Raw genomic sequence first — 19239 nt, 5'->3', positions numbered from 1 at the left:
TAAGGTAAAAGAAATTAGAAGCTAACAGTGGATAATGAAAGGTTACAGAACACAGTCTTCCCTTCATGTGAGCACTAAGTTATATCCATCATTGTAAAAGGTTTAAAGAGTTTTATAGCACTTTTTTTGTTCATTCAACAATATTTCTGAATGCAAAAATTAATTTTCTGATGAGAATGTTCACCCAAAATTCTTGTCTCCACATAATAAAGAAAGGTGTTTTTCTTGCTCCAATTTTTTTTAGATTAAATGATTACTTACTATTTTATTTTTTTAAGTGTTCTTTTAGAGGTGCCAATAAACAGATATATTGAAGCTACAGATTAGAACACTTTACTTTCTCCTTTTAAGATTCATTTTGTCCAGCTTGAGTCCCATGAAAAGGTTCTCCATTTCAGAAAATCGCTTCCCAGGTATTCACCACTTTCCTTGTTGAGGACAAAAAAATTACTAATTGTTAGAAAAAAAACACAGCATAGGACTTAATTATGGGAGAGAATATTGCCAAAAAGTGTAAGCAGGGTAATCCTACGAGAATAATGTTCCAGTTATAACAAGATATGACTGCTATTTCAGTGTAAGAAATTCTAATATAAAAATTTTGCAGTGTTTTCCTTTGGCATTCTGGCATTGACTCTGAACATTATTTGCATAATTTCACATTTTTAATTTCAGATGACCCAAGAATCTGCTTAATGTGTGTTCCGAACTACTACATGTGAGTATAGCTTTCCATGCAAAAATATGTGCTTAATATGTGCTTAACTACATATATCATATAAATCAGTATATAAATGGCATACATATTGTCCCACTCCTATCAAGTATTGCCTATCCAAGAACAGTAACTGTGAAAAAAGCTTGAGAAATCATGGAAAAAATAACCATCATAAGCAATCAAGACCATTTAAATCTTCTGTATTGATGTGACCTTTGTATACATGAAGAGGAATGAACAGAAAGTGTAGACAAGTTAATTAACTCTTCTGGGTCTGGAACTACTATGCATTTAGTATGTCACGTTCAGTTCTTGTATTTGCAAATCAGGAGGAACTTTAAAATGTAAAAACATTAAGCAAGGAAAGAAAAAGTAGTGAAACTGAAACTTTAACTGAAGGGCAGTAAGTATTCAACAGTTTTTGAAAAAGATGTTTAGAAGGTCACTGTAACCATTACTATGACAAAAAAGGAAAAAGCTATCTAAGCTAGTATGAAAAAGCTATCTCATGTGACTGTAAGCAGTGGCCTTGGGGGAGGGAGGTGATTGTCCCCCCCTACTCAGCTCTTGTGAGGCCCCATCTGGAGTACTGCATCCAGATCTGGGCAGCAGTAAAGGAAGGACATGGAGATCTTAGAGCTGGTCCAGAGGAGGGCTACTAATATGATCAGAGGGCTGGAGCACCTCTCCTGTGAGGAAAGGTTGAGAGAACTGGACTTTTTTAGCTTGGAGAAAAGAAAGCTCCAGGAACACCTCATTGTGGCTTTCCACAGAACTTGAAGGGAGCATATAAACAGGAGGGGGAACAGCCATTTACAAGGGTGGATAGTGAAAGGATAAGGGCGAATGGCTTTAAACTGAGACAGGGGAAGTTTAGGTTAGATATTAGGAGGAAGTTTTTCACTCAGAGGGTGGTGATGCACTGGAACAGGCTGCACAAGGAGGTTGCGGATGCCCCATCTCTGGATGCATTCAAGGCCTGGTGACTCTTTATAGCCACAATATATGTAATTTCTAAGTATTCATGCATTTTTACGTAAACTTTTTTTTTTTTTTTTTTTTTTTTTATGGCATTATGTACTTAAAAATGCTACTTACTCATTAAGGTTGAAGTAATAACCATAAGCTTATTTCAAATCCTTCATTAGGGGAATATTTTCTGTTTATGAGACTGATAGTGGAGCCTTGCCATTACTGTATGTAGAAAGTGAAGAAACTCAATAACTTCAATTTTTTTTTACGTTATAGGTATAAACAGAGTTGCTATAAACACTGTCCAGACAATACCTACAGTGATGAAAGTTCCCTACAATGTAAAGAGTGTTCTAGCAACTGTGATGGCTGTGACAAGGACAAATGTGACTTTTGTAAGGAAGGCTTTTATCTCTCAGGTAAGCAAAATAACATCTGGCATGAAAACATTTCAGAGGCTTTTCTTAGTGAAAGAGCCTGGATTCAACTTCTTGAGTTCAAAGATTTCTCCTACAGCAGAGAGTAGAGGCCAGGGATGTATAAGATACAGCTCCAAATACCCAAAGCAAGGGGGGATTTATACACACACAGACACACACATATATATACACACATACATATTCATTTATGTATACACATAAATATACATTTCAACTCAGAACTATTTAATTCCAACCGTGTGAAAGGAGAGGTTTTTCTCTCACAGAAAGACATACATAGAAACGTTTCTTACTGTGGACTTTAAGGTCCACATAAAGTAATGAGTCTTAAACACTCTCAAAAGTCTTTTTTTCAACCACTAAGTTTCACATCAAATTTGCACAAGACTCTGAATCTGATGACTTTATTAGGAAAATATGAATCAGTCAGGTCTAGCTCAGACATCGTTCCAAATATGAAAGGCAGGAAATATTGAGGTTATGGTGTTTTCATGCATTGTCTTCTGCACACGTCCAATAGCGAACAAAAAATGCACCACATTTACACTGTGGTCACATGAGGTGGTATAGTGGTCTATTTTTCTTTTAACTGAAAAATTATCCTTGCAACAACTTCAAAGGACTTTGCCAGAGCATGCAACCCCTAAGCTGAATCTAACTCATATGAGTTTAGCTTTGTATTCACCAGAATCTGGAGATTCATCTAATCCTCAAAATATGCATACATCTAGCAATTTTAGGGAATTCTACACTTTTATAGAGGGCCAATAGAAAAAAAGAAAAGTGGATTTAATCACAGAACTTTGATTCACTCTAATACTTGTATAAGATGTGTATACATGGGATTTAAGATATGGACAAAAACCCACCTGGATACTGATTTCAGTGCTGCAGGTCGTTCAAAGATCCTCAAATTTTGTAGAAGCAGCTGAAATAAGTTAAGGATTCACAAAGAAAGTCTGGTTTCTGTATCTACAAAAATCTTCACTGTTTCACTGGATATTGCTTGTTTGTCTTAATCTGTTTACTGTTGGAGGCAGATATGTGCTCTGAGTGAGGTATCTTCTTGTCCTGTTTCTGTTGCAGGTGGCACATGCGTGACTGAGTGTGGAGATGGCTTCTTCACTGATGACATGTCTAGAGAATGTGAACCTTGTCACAGGAGCTGCACAACATGTGTTGGGTACAGCTATGAGAATTGCACTGGATGCCCCAAAGATTTCCAGTTGTCTCATGGACAGTGTCTGAATCCAAAAAAGTATCCACCCACTGGGAAATTCTGGAGTGGTAAGTTGCAACAGAGCCCTTTATTTTTAATTTGAAGATACTACGAGCTTTAAAAAGAGGACATCAGCATCATACAGTCTGAGTAAAACTACACTTCAGTTCAACATACTATCTGGAGTTTCCGTATCTGAAGAGCTGACTGTTGTAAACAAAGAGAAGAGTAGCTAATACACTCTTTTCACTCTTAAGAGTTGTAAAGCATCAGGTGGAATAAGAGATTCAGTGTAGTGCATAAAGTGGGTCAGCTAGATAGGAAACAGGAGAGATATTCAGAAATCTACAGAGAAGAAAATATTAACAGTTAAAGACTGGGACAAATGAGGATCCTGGGACTAAATAAGAAAGGCACAAGAGAAACACAGTCACAAAGAATGGAACACATCGAGTCTCTGTATGCGCAGTTAAAGAGAACTTTAGAAGAAACTTTACAGAAAAACTATAAGATTTGACATGGGAAAAATCGACTTTCAAATGGAATAATGGACTAATAGACTCTTGGAGAATTATTTGTATTTTGCATCACTAGAAGTCCTTGATAATGCATAAAAGACACCTGATAGGAGTGGTTATTGAGGAGAGTGTGAGACTAGATCACTTATGGTCACTTATAGATTTATTTTTCTATCTAACACAACTTTTCTTCTGATTTCTATGTCTTTATTTGCTCAAATACTTCGAAGAATGACTCTATAGATGATCTCTATGAACTTGCATTAAAAATTAAAATATAGCAAAAATATTTTCAGAAAAAACATTGAACATTTCTAGTCATTACCTATTTAGGAAGAAATGTTGTATCAAAAAGAAGAAAGTTTGTTCACATTAGGGAAACACCAGAGAGACCTATAAAGGAGAGAGATTAACAGAAAGTTGCTCTTCACCATTCATTTCATTGTATTTCATCCAGATGAGTATTTTCCCAATTTGAGGCACTCTGTGCTGTGGGAAGGACATTTCTGTAATTTGGTCTATCTATTGGTTATCTAATTCCACCATCAAATGAGATGACTCCTTGGCCTTTTTCTTTTGAGCAGGCAGCAGATGTAGGTCTCTACACATCAGCCTTACCGTGCTGTTTCTCTCCACCTTGCCTCCTATTTCTCCTTACCCCCAGTAGTTATATATATATATACAGCTTAGAGGCATTTTGAACCCCAAGATACGTCTCTCCCTGAGCTGCATTGGCTTAAGCGTTGCAATTGCTCTAAAGTCAATCAGTTCCTGCTGTGCTTGGTGACAGGAGACCATGAAACCTGACTGGAGGTTCTTCCCCTTCTCAAATAGACTTGCTGGGTTGTGGCAGCAGCTGTGGTGTGTAACTGCTGAGAAACTGACAACGAACTTGGTAATACTGTGAGCATTCTACTGGAACGTTTTTCCAAATTGCAGTACTTTTCAAGTAAAAATATTAACAATATTGTCCCTATCTATCTTTACTGAAGCTACACTCTGAATAATTACATTTACCAAGAGTTTATGAATTTTCTTGCTCTGATACTGTAGGATTATCTGGCTCTCAAAAAAAAATGTATTTTCATTTGCTCATTAGCAATAAAACATAATTTGTTTTCATATCACTCATTTCTTTTGCTGATGCATTCAAGAAGATACCAGCTGAATCTAAATTTCCAGATGTGCTATTTATATTTGAAACTCTTTCTCCACACTCAGTGAATGAAGGAGCCAGGCAAGACTGAAATACATTAAATCTAGAAATACCACACACCAATAGAGCTTTTCCTAGTTAGAAACTGCAGTACAGTTCACACCCAAAGGAGGGTTCAAGTTGCCAGGATAGTTTTAAAAAAGAAAATAAAACACAGAGAAACAAAACAAATAGAAAAACAAACACAGTTTTAGTATCTGTTACAATGACTTTTTTAATTGTCGTAAGACTTCTGGAAACCAATAAAATTTGGATGAAGCAGCCACTGTCTTTCATTGCAATGTTCAACAATGTTCTGTAGTATATAAAGCACAATAATAAGCAAAATGAAAATCTACCTGCTCTTCTCCAGAATGAGAGTGAGTGCCCTGCCTAGCATGACTATACAGAAAAAGCTCCTAAAATAACAGGCCATCTCCAGATCTTCTCAAACATTTCAGTAGGGCCTCTTCTTTTCCATTATGTATTTGAAAGGAGATTACGGAAACTAAAAATTACTTTTTTTCTTCACATGGTTGCCAATTTGTGGCAACTTCCAAAGTTTTCCAGTGTTTCCTATGGATAGATCCCCAAATATTTTATCACAATTCACGTTTTTATTCTTTAGGATTTTTTACAGATACTTTGATTGCCTCCAGGGTGATTTCTTCTTGGTAAAATATTGGGTTCTTCCACCACAACCACTTTCAAATTCAATTTCAAAGGGGAAATTGTCATGCAGTGTGCATTCTTCAGAGGATATTAACGTAATTCCATGTTTGTTCACCAGCCCAGCATGTGCAAAGCTGAAGCTGCGATTTGGATTTTGGCTCTCTCTGCTTGTTTATCAAAATGTGCTTTTTTCCACTGGATGCTCAGAGTCCTTAACACATTTACTACAGCATAGCAGCATGGCAGAGCTACCCCTGAGCTTTAGTGGTCCAACGAGCTGTTCTAATTAAATAATGCAGGCCAGACGATTATTACTCCTCACACTGTAGGGGACTGACCTGGGTGTGGGGGGACAAGTATGAAATAAACAACCCCACCCCTGTCATGGGAGCAAGGATGAAATTGCACCAAGCTCATCCTCAGCACATACGCTGCTCCAGACAACACAGGGAGACAACGCAACTAGGAAGATAGCCAAAATTTCCAAATCCAGTAGTTTACGTCAGTTTTTACCATGTTACTCTTCTATTTACTCTTTTTCTTCAGAAATGTTCTGGGAGAAAGTTGAAGTATTAGACCTTGAACTGTATTTACAAAGAAGGAATCCATTTTCCTTTGGCTCATTCGGCCACACGGATTCAGTGAGCTTCACTGTAGTCTTAGTGGCTGTGTTGACCTACCAAATGGGACAAAATGAGATTTTGGAAACAAAGACTACTGCTTTATTTGGCTCTCAGGCTAACACAAACTGAAGGGCAGCCTGTCACAGACTGCCATAGTGAAACCAGCACAGAGTCTGACTCTGCCAACTGAGAGGTTGGGTCATTTAAGAAAGGATTAGAAACTTTGTGAATGTGAAATACTCTTTTCCCTCCACCACAACTTTTAAGCTTTCACTTTTTTTCTTTTTTCCTTTTTTTTTTTTTTTTTCTTTCCTTTTTTAATGCAAGGATAAATAATAGACCAGACTTATGAATATTTATGAGCACAAACTCCAAAACCCTGAAACATTCCATAAAAACAGTTCTCTAAAATGATATTTCCTTTGAGGGCACATTCTGCTGGGCAAACAGTCCAATTCATATTAGGAATCTTTAAGAATTCATATACAGGTCTGAAATAATGAAACAGACCTTGTCTGGTATCCTGGCTTTCAAAAAGACAGGGTCAGCCAAGAAGGGAGGAAAAAAAAAAGAGAGAGAGAGAGAAATTGAGCTTGTGTTTGTAGCGTAAAACATCTGTATTTTATCTCACATACCAGATGATAGAATGACTTTGGAAATCAGGACATACACCAGTGTAAGCTTCATTCACCATGTGAACACACACTCTTTCAACTAGATTAGAAGTTTTGCAGATCAAGTCTTCATTTTACCTATTGACTGTAAATACAGCATCCTGAAAATTCATTCATTCCTCAGTTACATGGTTTAGTTTACCACATATTTCTGAAAATTACAAAAGGAAAAAAACATATATATGTGTAATGAGATCTGTTTCTGATGTAAACACAAAATGGAATATATATTTATTTACGTGTATATTATATATGCTGTAATAAATTATGCAGCGAAATAGCGGCTGGTTCTGTTTACTATTGCATACCAGTCCCAATAACATGACTAACCTTCTAGAAACAGCCATTGACCAACTGCATCCATCTTGTGTATTTTCCTTTTCCTATATACAGAACTAAACAAAATCAGTAAAAATGCATTCCACTAGAGGAGTTCTGACTGGGAGAAAACAATAACTTGGTCTTTAAAGGAATTACTAGGTTTCTCTGGCCTTAATGCAGCTATGCAGCTATGCAAATATACACCGAAAGGTCTCGGAACAGAGAAGGAAAGAAAAAAGTGGAGTGAGATGGGCAGAAGACTGCAGGGAAATCAGCAGCAGGAAAGAAGAGTTCATAGCTATCCAAATGAGAAAATGTGACATTTAGAGAATCAGAACATCATGAAAAGAGTTAGGAGGCCTTTTTAAGCATCATCCAAGTGTGAAAATTCAAGGTGCTAGAAACAAGTAAAAATGATTCAATATCCCATACATTATGAGGCATGTTGATTTCATATTCTAGCTATTTGTAAAGTACTGCTGTGGTTGTTTAAAGATAACCAGACTGAGAATTAATGGTTGCTGCAGACTGTAGTTTACTTTTCAGCACTCCTAAAATTTCCTTAAGTTTACAGTTCATATAAGTCTTTGAAATGGGGTAGGTCTAGTATTTTATTACATAAATATATTGTTTTCATTATGTTTTATTGTGTATACGCAATTGTAATTACCTCAAGGAGATGTGTAACCTGTTTTTTGTCTTTTTTTTCCTGACCATATCAATTTAGCTAGGCCAGTGCCATGTAGAGTATAAAACCTGACAAAGTAGGTAGCATCTCAGCTGGATTAAATTCAAATCAGATCTCACTGCCCTGTGCAAAATATGTGTGCATGTTTCCTTATGCATTCCTCCCTTCTAGAATTATGCCATGAAATACAATGAAATAACTTACAAAAATATTCTCCTTGACAGAACTCAGTGTCTTTTAAGCTATAAGCTAAGGGTATTACAATTAGAAATGTGTACCAGTAGCTATTTTGATAGCAACTTAGAAGTAAAAAAATTTTTATAGGCCTCCTTTTTATTTAGAGAAAATAATGAATAAAAGGATCTAAAACAGGAGAAAATAAGCAGTTATCTGGCTGAACACTTAAAGCTTGCATTACTTATTAAGTCCATTGTCCATTATGAGTGGGTAGAGAGAACAAGATGGACAGTAGAGAACATGAGTATATACAAGAACTGTTATACTGCAGTTGTGACTTAAAATAAAGTATGGACCATAATGCCATTACATTTAAAGCTATATCCTTTAAGATTCAGTTATTTCTCAGCTCATATGCCTTGAGATTTTGCTGGGCTTTTTGTGTTGATGTTTATTTTTAACGAGACTTTCATTTTCCACAACAAGCATGTGAAGAGGATCACACTTCTTTCCCCAAAGACCTAAATTTCTCACCCTGAATACTTTTGAGAACTCATTTAATCTTTCACTCACATCAAACTGAAAAGCTGTGGGAGACAGTCCAAAATAAAAATACTTAGGTAAAAAGAAATGGAAGTATGGGTTCACTGTTTTAAATGAGATGATAGGTTTTTTCATTAATTCTGTTTGGAGGTCAGAGCTAAAGTCTTACAGCATTACATTTCAAGAAACTGCCATTTTCTCATTCATATCTCGTTCGCAGTCTCAAATGAGGAAAGAAAACTGTTGTGGTTTAACAGAAGCAGCTGAGCCCCACACAGCTGCTTGCTTACCGCTCACAGTTGGTAGAGGAGAAAATCAGGAAGCTAAATCAAGAAAACTCAAGGGTCAAGAAAAATGGAGTTTGATAAGAGAGAGAGAGAAAGAACAAAAGAAGAAAAGGAAATTGGAATAAAAAAAATAAAAAATAAAAAAAGGAAAAGGAAATAAACTCAACTAACGGAAGAGAAAAAAAGAAAAAAAAATTGATAAACAACACAGTTGCTCATCACAAGATGACTGATGCCCAGATAATCCTTGAGTAATGGAAGACCCAACAGTCAACTCACTCCTGGCTTTTGTTGCTGTGCATAGTGAGAAATGGTTTGGAATACCCTTTTGGAGAGTTGAGTCAGTTGCCATACCCAGCCTGGCAGAGAGCTGTGTGCACCAGAAGGCTCAGTATAAACACTGCTCTGCAGTAACTAAATGAATAGCAGTTTTCATCACAAAACCAAAACATGGAATCTTAGGAGCTACTATGAAGAAATTTATCTCAACCAACCAAAGACAAAACCTCATTCTTTGATTCTGATAAGTCCTCAAACAAACTGAATAGGTAGCTGCAGAACTGCAGTGAGCCTTAACTCAAATAATGCCATGGCATGATTCAGTTTATGTTTCCAGAAGGGAACTGGGGAGATTGAGCTGGATATGTCAAAGTTGTCACTGATCCTGACAAAGAGACAGGAATCAATGTGACATTTAGTCAAACTCCTGCTGGAGTAATTTTAAATAGAAGGCATTCTAGTTTGAGAAACCCAAAAAAGAATATTAGCACAGGGATAAAAACAGCTCAGTAGGTCTGAAAATGTCATATTTTGGCCTTAAATATATAATTTTATATATATATAAAACAGAATAATAATAGAATACAATGTTTTTTCAAAGTCTACATTCCATTTTTAGAGTATAGGTGGTTATCAATTCTACATCACAAACTTACAGCTTCTACGTTTGTTTCATTCACAACTATAAGAAGAAATTTAATGGAAATATTGTAGGATTCCCAAGTACATAATTGTAGTTTTTAGGGGCCATGAGGAGAGCAAAACACAGCAAAGCAGATCATGGTGTGCCATGAACTCTGTCCTTATCTAAGACTTGCATTTGGGTAATGATATGTGACAGGTCAGAGCAGAGGGCTGAAGCCTCAGAGCAGGTGACTCTTTCTGTTGGCTACCAAACTCTTCCTTTGAAGACAGACAACTTTGTTATTTGTAATATAATTCTTCAGTTGTATTAGCAACCTCACTTGTCATAGTGTGCTGAGTGAAGTTTTCATTGATGAGTCGAAGAGAAGAGTTTTTAATGGCTAGAAGCTGTGAGTTGAATTTTTCATTTATCGCTAGTCCAAAGGCCAAGGAAATATGGTTTGCATGACAAACTTTCCTGATGGTTTTGCAGGGCTGTTCTTGGGAAAGCTTGGGAAAGAAACATACAGGTTTCTGCAGTGAAATATTTTGCATCATATTTGCCTTTTTGAAAACATTTTCTATGCAAGAAAATTACATTTAATTAGTTCTCTTTACTCTGAACTTGTGCTTCATGGTGTTTTTCAGTAAACAAAACTCAATTTCCACTCAGTAAGTGCTCTATCAGAAGAAAAACTCATTTTAACTTTCCAGATTATTATTTTCTTAAGCAGATCAATAAATTTTCAGATTTTCATATTTCTCCTAACAGTCCCCAGCTGAGACATTTGAGCGCTTATACTAGGCTGAAAAGCTAGACCGATGCCAAGTAAGAGAAGCAGAACTGCTTGTGTACGTTCCCCTCTGGTGGAAACTAGCACACACTGCAGAAAGCAGTAAATTGTGCCAAATGGTAAGATTAACTGGAAATAATACTTTACCAAAAATAAATAAATAAACAAACAACCCCTATTTTTCAATTGCAAGGATTGAAATATATTGAAACTGTGAACTCATTTAAACATCCTTCAGCAGTAGTTAACTTGTCTACTTAGCTTTATCTTACTGCTATTTATTTTCTATATTGCACCAGCTCTTTTGCCAAGATCAAGGTTCTTTTCCCTTGGCAACACATACTTCAATAATATTTCTGAGCTTCTTCTTCCCACACACAAATGGCATTAAATTACAGTACTTAAAACTGCCCAGTAGGGATTTTAAAAGAAATAAAATGAAACTTCAGCCAGAGTAAGGTAGCTAGATGCAAAGCTGTTGAAAAGGGAAATGAAAAATTGTTTTTACTGCATATTTATAAAAGATCAATGAATGGGAAAATCCTGAAAGCTTATCAGATAACTGATGAAGGAACTGAAGATGTGCAACTGCAGGCAAGCATCAGGAAGAGGTTTTTCCTTCAGCCATGGTTTTAGAGGCAAAGTGAAATACATTAAATAAAATCTACACAGCCGTACATAGAGTAAACAACGTTCAGTTTCAGAGATCACCAAATGACAAGCATGAGAAAGTTAAAGTGCTTACAATTTACAGGCCAGTGGGGATTGTGGCTTGCACAACACCAAACTCAGTAGTATAGAAGATAGGACAGAAAGATGGGACATCACCAAAAGGAACCTGGACAAATTTGAGAAGTGGGCACACATAAACCTAATGAGGCTCAACAAATTCAAGTGCAAGGTGCTGCACATGGGTCAGGAAATCCCAGACACAGTTACAGTCTGGGAAAATGACTCATTCAAAGCTGTTCTGCTAAAAATGACTTTGGGAATCTGGTGAATGAAAAGCTAGACATGAGCCAGCAGTGTGTGCTTGCAGCCTGGAAGGACAATGGTATCCCATGCTGCATCAAAAGAGATAGGGAGATCCTCCCCTTCTGCTCTGCTCTAGTGAGGCCTCATCTGGAGTACTGCATCTAGGTCTGGAGCCTTCAGTGCAGGAGGGATGCAGAGCTGTTGAAGCAAGCAAACAGGAGTCAAGAAAGTTGATCAGAGGGGTGGAACACCTTTCCTATGAAGAAGGGCTGAAGGAACTGGGCTTGTATAGCTTGGAGAAAAGAAGGCTTGAGGGAGACCTCACCGCAGCATTCCAGTACTTAAAGAGAATTTATAGTCAGGAAGTTAACAAAGTTTTTACCTGGGCAGGTAGCTACAGGACACATGGGAATGCCTTTAAACTAGAAGAGGGGAGATTTATATTTGATGTTAAGGAGAATTTTTTCACCCAGAGAATGGTGAGGCACTGGCACAGGCTGCCCAGAGAAGTTGTGAATTCCTATCGCTGGAGATGTTCAAGGCCAGGTTGGATGAGTCTCTCAGGAGCCTGATCTGGTGGGTAGCAACCCTGCTCACTGCAGGGAGCTGGAATTTCTTCATTTTCAAGGTCTCTTCTTACCCAAGCTATTATATGATTCAATGATGTTATGATTTTATGACCCACAAAAACAGGAGAACTTGAGTGCTGCTCAGTTCAGTAAAATTAAGACCAAACACCTTTCTCAAAGTATTCCTTACATTCTTACAAGAACATTCAGTACAGATTTTTTCAATAATTAAATAAGGAGAACTATATATAGCTAGAAAGTAATGTCTTGGGAAAAAAAAAATCTGACAGTAAAATTTTGTATCTCACAGAATGAGCAATGGTCAACTGAAAGGTTTTTTTCAGCATTATTTAGACAAGTACAGTGAAAACATTTGCATGCCGGTAAGGTTAGTTGCAGCTAGAGATATGGCAGAAGCTTGGACTGCCCTCAACACCCAGGGGCATTTAAACACACTTAAATCTGCTGAAACAGCATACTGTAACCTGAAATAGAAAAAACAGGACTTCAGCAGAGGGAAAAGCCATAGAGAACACATCAACAAGAGAAGGAAAAGACTGCAGAAAGCCTCACAAGACAACCTTCCTAATTTTAAGGAAAAACAAACTTAAATGTTCATTCTTCTCAAGAAGGATGAAATTCATAGGCAACTAAAACCAATATTTTAAAATTAGCTTGCAGCTCCAGTACTTTACTTTCTAAATCACATGACTGTTAATCCATATGTAAATATACAGCTTTTGCATAGGTAACACAAAGGACAGAGCCAAATCAGGGTTTTTCAAGAAATCTTCCTTCACTAACTGCTCAGTGAACCTAACCCAAACAGCATGAACCTGACTACAAAGTGCTCCAGCCCTGATAATGTGCTGCTTATATGTACATTGTACTGCAGATCCTCTGGCCTGTGCCTAGACCCTGGATATTCTCTTAGACCTTTGTTCAGAAGGGGCAGAGATGCTGTGCCCAGAACGATGGTAATGGGGAAAGCCTTAGTAATTTCCTACCATATCTGTAGTCCTTCAGTACTGTGCCAGTCATCATTAAGATTTATAACACTGTGGGCTTTCACTGTCTTACTCAAATGTATTCACAGGTTAGATTCAATAAAATCATAGAATCACAGAATCACAATGTTGGAAAGGACCTACAAGGTCATCAAGTCCAACCGTCCTCGCATTACCATTGCTACCACAAGTCAGTAAACCGTATCTGGTAGTTCCTCATCCAGACACCTCTTGAACACTGCGAGGGATGGCAACTCCACCACCTCCCTGGGCAGCCTTTCCAGTGCCTGACCACCCTCTGAGAAAAAAGTTCCTTCTTATGTACAGTCTAAACCTCATCTGATACAACTTGCGGCCATTTCCTCTGGTCCTGTTTGTTGCCTGGGAGAAGAGGCCAAGCCCCTCCTCATCACAACCTCCCTTCAGGAAGTTGTAGAGTGCAATGAGGTCTCCCCTGAGATTCCTCTTCTCCAGACTAAACAACCCCAGCTCCCTGAGCTGCTCCTCATAAGACTTGTGCTCCAGACCCCTCACCAGTTTTGTTGCCCTTCTCTGGACACATTCCAGGGCTTTGATGTCTTTCTTGTAGTGAGGACCCCAAAACTGAACACAGTACTCGAGATGTGACCTCACCAGAGCTGAATACAGAGGGATGATTACCTCTCTGCTCCTGCTGGCCACACTATTTCTAAAGCCTATAGTGCTGCATGAAGTCATTTTGGCCAAAATGCAGGACCTGGCACTCAGCCTTGTTGAACCTCAGCCCATTCACCTCAGCCCAGCAACCCAGACTATCCAGATCCCTCTGGAGGGCCTCCCTACCCTCAGGCAGATCAACACCACCTCCCAACTTGGTGTCATCTGCAAACTCACCGAGGGTATACTCAATCCCCTAATCTAGGTCATCAATGAAGATTTTAAACAAGATGGGCCCTAGAAACGACCCCTGGGGGACACCACTTGTAACGGGCCGCCAGCTGGACTTAGCTCCATTAACCACTGGGCACAACCCTCTAGCCAGTTCCTTACCCAAAGAAGGGTGTACCTGTCTAGGCCACGGGCTGCCAGTTTCCTCAGGAGAATAATGTGAGAGACCGTGCCAAAGGCTTTGCTGAGGTCTAGGTAGACTACATCAACTGCCTTACCCTCAGTACCAGCCTGGTCGCCCAATTGTAGAAGGAAATGAGGTTGGTCAAGCATGACCTGCCTTTCATGAATCCATGCTGGCTGGGCCTGATCCCCTGGGCACCACGCACATGCCATGTGATCTCACCCAAGATGATTTGTTCCGTAACTTTCTCTGGTACCGAGGCCAGGCTGATTTGCCTGTAGTTCCCCAGATCCTCTTTAAAGAATGACTGTGTCCTCACTGAGTGCCCTGCTGTTAAAGAGTGAATCTTTGTGTCCCTACTCTGTCTTATGCTGTCCAGGGATAGCATATTGAGAGTTTTTTTAGCAAAGAGTTATTAAGGCACTCTGAGCAGCTGGCACAGTAGTCTGCAGATGAGACACATTGTTATGGACTGCCGAGACAAACTGATGTAGAACTAACCCTGTCAGAGATAGCTACAGATCAGCCCGTTCAGCAGTGCGTTTTTCAATAGTAACAGTAATTATTACCATTTTTATTATTACTTTTCCTTCTGTTTATGTGCCATGTTACTATGCATTAACCCCTTTTCTACTAATTGCCTCTCTGTTGTTTATAATTCTTATCATTTCTACTCAAGGGAAGCAGCTGTTTATATGATTCAGCTCTTCTACTTCCCCCTTCTGAACAAATCTTCTGTGAATTTCATTCAAAATACCAGCTTTCAAAAGTGTTTTGCTGAAAGAGGCAGAACAAAAAATTGTACGAACACCATTTAGATGTAGCAGATAGTGTCGGTCAGTCCCTCAACCCATACAAGCCAAACGCATTTATTTAATTGGTCAAAAGAGTTGGATGTGCTGAGGTGCTAAACTGTCTGCGTCCCTGGATTAATTCCTTATTTTAGATTTACAGAAAAATTAAGAGACTACTGTCTTCTGTCCACTTGCTCATTATTACTTCCTCATCACATGTTCATTATGACTGCTTGGCTCAAAATGCAGACTCACACACTGAGGAAACAGACTTTCTTTGCGTTTGGTACAGTCCTTGAATCTCTCTGGCACTGAGCCTATGCAAAGCATAACCAAGGTCTTAGCTTCCTGCAGGCATAAAAATTCAATTTGAAACACATCCAGGTCATTCTTTCGGAGGGAAATAGCAGGCAATATCACTGGGGAGAATTAGTTTACCAATCATCTTTCCAGACGTTTCCTTCTCAGAGATTTCTCCCTTAGATACAAGGTAATGGTCTGACAAGCAGCTCGTACAAAGGCTCAACAAAACTACATCAAGTCCCCAAAATTTACATACCTTCCTCTTCTTCCTGTTTGTAATCTTTCAGGAATACAGATTGGAATCTGTATTTGGAGCACTGCTCTGAAACTAAAAATATTTAGCTATATTGTCCTCATTTGTGATAAGAAGTCTAGAATAGTGCTTCAGTGACTCTCGGGATAATTTTTCTGTTTTCCTTTTTTACTGTTCTTAATTTGTCATTTAAGGGTGTGGAGTTGAACACAATAATCAGCTTTTCCAGTTCGGAGCTCTAATTCAAAAAATCCAGGGAGACAAACTGTAACGACAGCTTAAGAAAAAGATGAAGGGAACAGACCTTCCAGAGTGAGGGGAAATGAACATAAAAGCATGGAAAACACTCTAAAACAGGCCTGTATTTTCTTTTAATTCCAGCTGCAAAAAAACAGTTGCAACCGTGTGATTCTTCATGTAGGACCTGTGACAAATCTGCTGCCCTGTGCACTTCATGTCCAGAAGGTAAGAGACTTCAGCTTCTTTGGGTAAGACTTGCAAAAGACAAAATATACTGTGTGTTACATACTTCAATGGAATATTTGCAAATGTGGTCACTAGAAAGTCCATTAGCAGCTTAAGGCACAATCAAGTAAACCAACAGCTGAAGTGAGACATCAGCTAGGAGCAAATCACATGCCCTTATCAGTAAGGGTAGATGTTGTTCCTTTTCTTTCTCTTCAGTTAAAATTTGTAGACATGATGAACGTATTATTGAAGAGGGTTTTATTCAGAGAGATGTGTTAAATAACCCTGATGATTCTTTCTGACCTTAAATTTTAGTGAAGGTTGAATTACTACATTTCCCAGCTACTTCTAGAAATTGCTTAAAGAATGTTTTATTCATGTCTTCAGGCATCAGAAAGTCAGACTTTCATGAAGATGAAAGCATTTTTATATCCACAGAAAGCAAAAGTATTTTGGATATATTTCTAATTGGCGTTTATTCCCACTCGGGTTTTTCTCTTGCTAGGAAAATTTCTTGCCCACCATACATGTGTCTCTCAGTGCCCACAACAAACTTTTGCTGACACTGAGAGTGGGAAGTGTGAGATGTGCATGGACAGCTGTGAGGTGTGCTCCGATCTCTGGCACTGCCAGAAGTGTCAGGCTGAACAAGGACAGTATTTCTTCCTCCACAATGGCAGATGCTTACAGGAATGCCCTGAGTAAGTAGCCCTTGTTCCATGACTGCTCCTTATTTTCTCACTGAGCTCCTTCTCTTTGCTTAATTGAAATCCTTAATAGGCTTTTTAAAGAGAAAGCTTAATGTAACCTTAGGTACTAAAAAATACAAGGTAAAAGTCATTTTCAGATGGCCTGAGTAAACAAAATTCTCTATGGTTTAGAGAAGAAGTGAAAAACCATAAGTGAAACTAAATAGGAAATGCTGTGACAGATTTTACTGGTCCCACTGTCTTCAGAAGGATCACAGTGTTTCAGGACATTCTTCATGGGGACTGACAAGTGTCTAGTCCTTCTCCTAACCCATCCTTTACTCGGAGTGTGAACTATTTATTTAGGATGCCATCTTCAAGCAAGTGGAAGAACTTCTTTCCTTTGAGCATGACAGAGCACTAGAACAAGCTGCCCAAAGAGGCTGTAGTTTCCATCTCAGGATGTATTTAAAACCCATTTGAGCATTCTGACGCTATCCTGTACAACCTACACTAGAGAACCTGCTTTAGCAGAGGGTTTAAGTCAATGATCTCCAGAGGTCCATTCCAATGATTTTGTGATTCTGTGAAACGAGGAGAATGTTTCAGAGATCTGATATGGAAATACAGTAGTCTATGAGGCTTTTCTGTCCTTGGCTTACATCCTTTAATTTTTACTCCAATGAATGGAATTAAACTTCACTGTATCTTATGTTCTCCTATTTTCTGTGCTTTCTTTGTTAGTATTCATCATAGCTACATATATATGTATAAAATCTGTGCTATGTAATATAAAACCCTTGCTTGAATAATCTTTCCTTTAAGAAAAATGTCCAGCTTCTGCTTTTCTTATTACCAGCACAAATTCTTTGGCAGAACTTTCATGCTAACTTTGTCATATAAGTACTTGAGGGCCAGTGAAACAGATTCTGACTGGCATAGTTCAGAATAAATGCAAAGTATCTGCCCTATTCCAGGAGGAAAAAGAAATAAAAAACTGTTAAAAAAATAAATAAATAAAAAAGACAAGGAAAGTAATATTCTGGCAGTTTTACACATGTATATTTATACTATGTGCATTTTTGTTGTTTGTTTTCAGTACTTATTCCTTATTTTTATTCCAAACAGGATCAGTATAACATAATTAAAGCTTTTCAGATTTAATTACTTTTTTCAGTTGCTACTAGCAAATTTCAGGCTTTAAAAAACAACTTCCTTTTATTTGGCAAAGTCTACCAGAGTTCAGCACTGGTTTCAGCCTCTGAGTTAAAGTTCTGCACGAATAACTGAATGTCTGTGGAAACATTCAAGGTCAAGCTGAACAGAGCTCACAAGAACCTGATCTAGTTATAGATGTCTCTGTTCATTGCAGAGGATGTGGACTATATGAACTCTAGAGGTCCCTTCCAATTGAAACAATTCTATGATTCTACTCTCCATTGAAGCAGAGAATTCTATGAGAATTTTTTTTTAGAGTTTTTTTTTTTGTACAGCACAGAGGAAGGGTTAATTTGCTGCACTGATAACTTCTGACAGAGGACAATGAAAGCGCTCAAGACTGGAACAAAAGAAGAAGGGACTGTCAGAAATAGATACGGGATTATGGCTAAAGATTAGGGGAAAAAAAAAAAAGAAAGAAAAAAAGAAAGAAGATAAGAATAGATTACAGAAAAGCTCTTCTTAATTTTTCTCTAGCCTTGCTCCTAACATACCTCCTCAGACCCTCTTTGGAAATGTAATCTCTAGGAGGTCATATCATGCTACCAGACTTGCTTAAGTGAAGTACGTTTTTTGCTTTGCAAGTCAATTTCTTCCTTAGATTTCATGAGTGTTTGCATACACATGGATTAACAATCATCTGAAAATAGAGATTTGCTTTTCCCTCTATGTTCTAACATTTTAATCTTGAGAGTATAGGCAGACTGGATTTCATCTCTCCTTAAATATAAGCCTACTTTCTTGTTGTTTTCCTCATGACTAATTGCCTCAACCTGGGTTGCCTACAGCTGCTCACACACCAAGAGATGCTGGTAAAACCTGCTTCTCCTTTCCTGTCTTACTGTCACCAAACACAGGTGCTTAAACATATGGGTTTGTTGTCTGTTTAATCCAGCCCTTCCTTATTCTATCCAGCCTTGACACTTGTGGGCTTCTTCCTTCTCCCATCTGGGGCCAATGAGGTAACATCTCATTCTCTCTCTGCCATCACTGCTGAAAATCAGTCATGGCAGTACAGAGCCTCTCTTTTCCCAGACATGATACACCTTCCTATCTTATGGAAGTGGCAAACCAAGAAAGTGGTAGGGAAGGAAGTCCAATAATCCTTAGTGTAGCTATAAGGGAAGGCCAAACTCCTTTCATGGTACCAGCCATGCACGTTTTCTGC

At 38.2% G+C, this 19239-nt stretch overlaps 1 protein-coding gene across 2 annotated transcripts in view; it reads left to right on the top strand.

Annotated features, from left to right (window-relative positions):
• Positions 1 to 19239, top strand: part of PCSK5 (proprotein convertase subtilisin/kexin type 5) — a 246399-nt gene that overhangs the window by 216051 nt on the left and 11109 nt on the right. For both annotated transcript variants that reach the window (XM_015849157.3, XM_085529930.1), the window contains exons 25-29: positions 676 to 718; positions 1967 to 2109; positions 3217 to 3417; positions 16078 to 16161; positions 16670 to 16865. In XM_015849157.3, coding sequence (XP_015704643.2) covers positions 676 to 718; positions 1967 to 2109; positions 3217 to 3417; positions 16078 to 16161; positions 16670 to 16865 — 667 coding nt within the window. The remainder of the gene's footprint in view (positions 1 to 675; positions 719 to 1966; positions 2110 to 3216; positions 3418 to 16077; positions 16162 to 16669; positions 16866 to 19239) is intronic.

The sequence above is a fragment of the Coturnix japonica genome, chromosome Z, assembly GCF_054131305.1.
Source record: "Coturnix japonica strain WE chromosome Z, WE-NBRP24, whole genome shotgun sequence".
Lineage (NCBI taxonomy): Eukaryota > Metazoa > Chordata > Aves > Galliformes > Phasianidae > Coturnix > Coturnix japonica.
The sequence above is the reverse complement of the archived record's forward strand: the minus strand, read 5'-3'. Positions and strand labels throughout refer to the sequence as shown.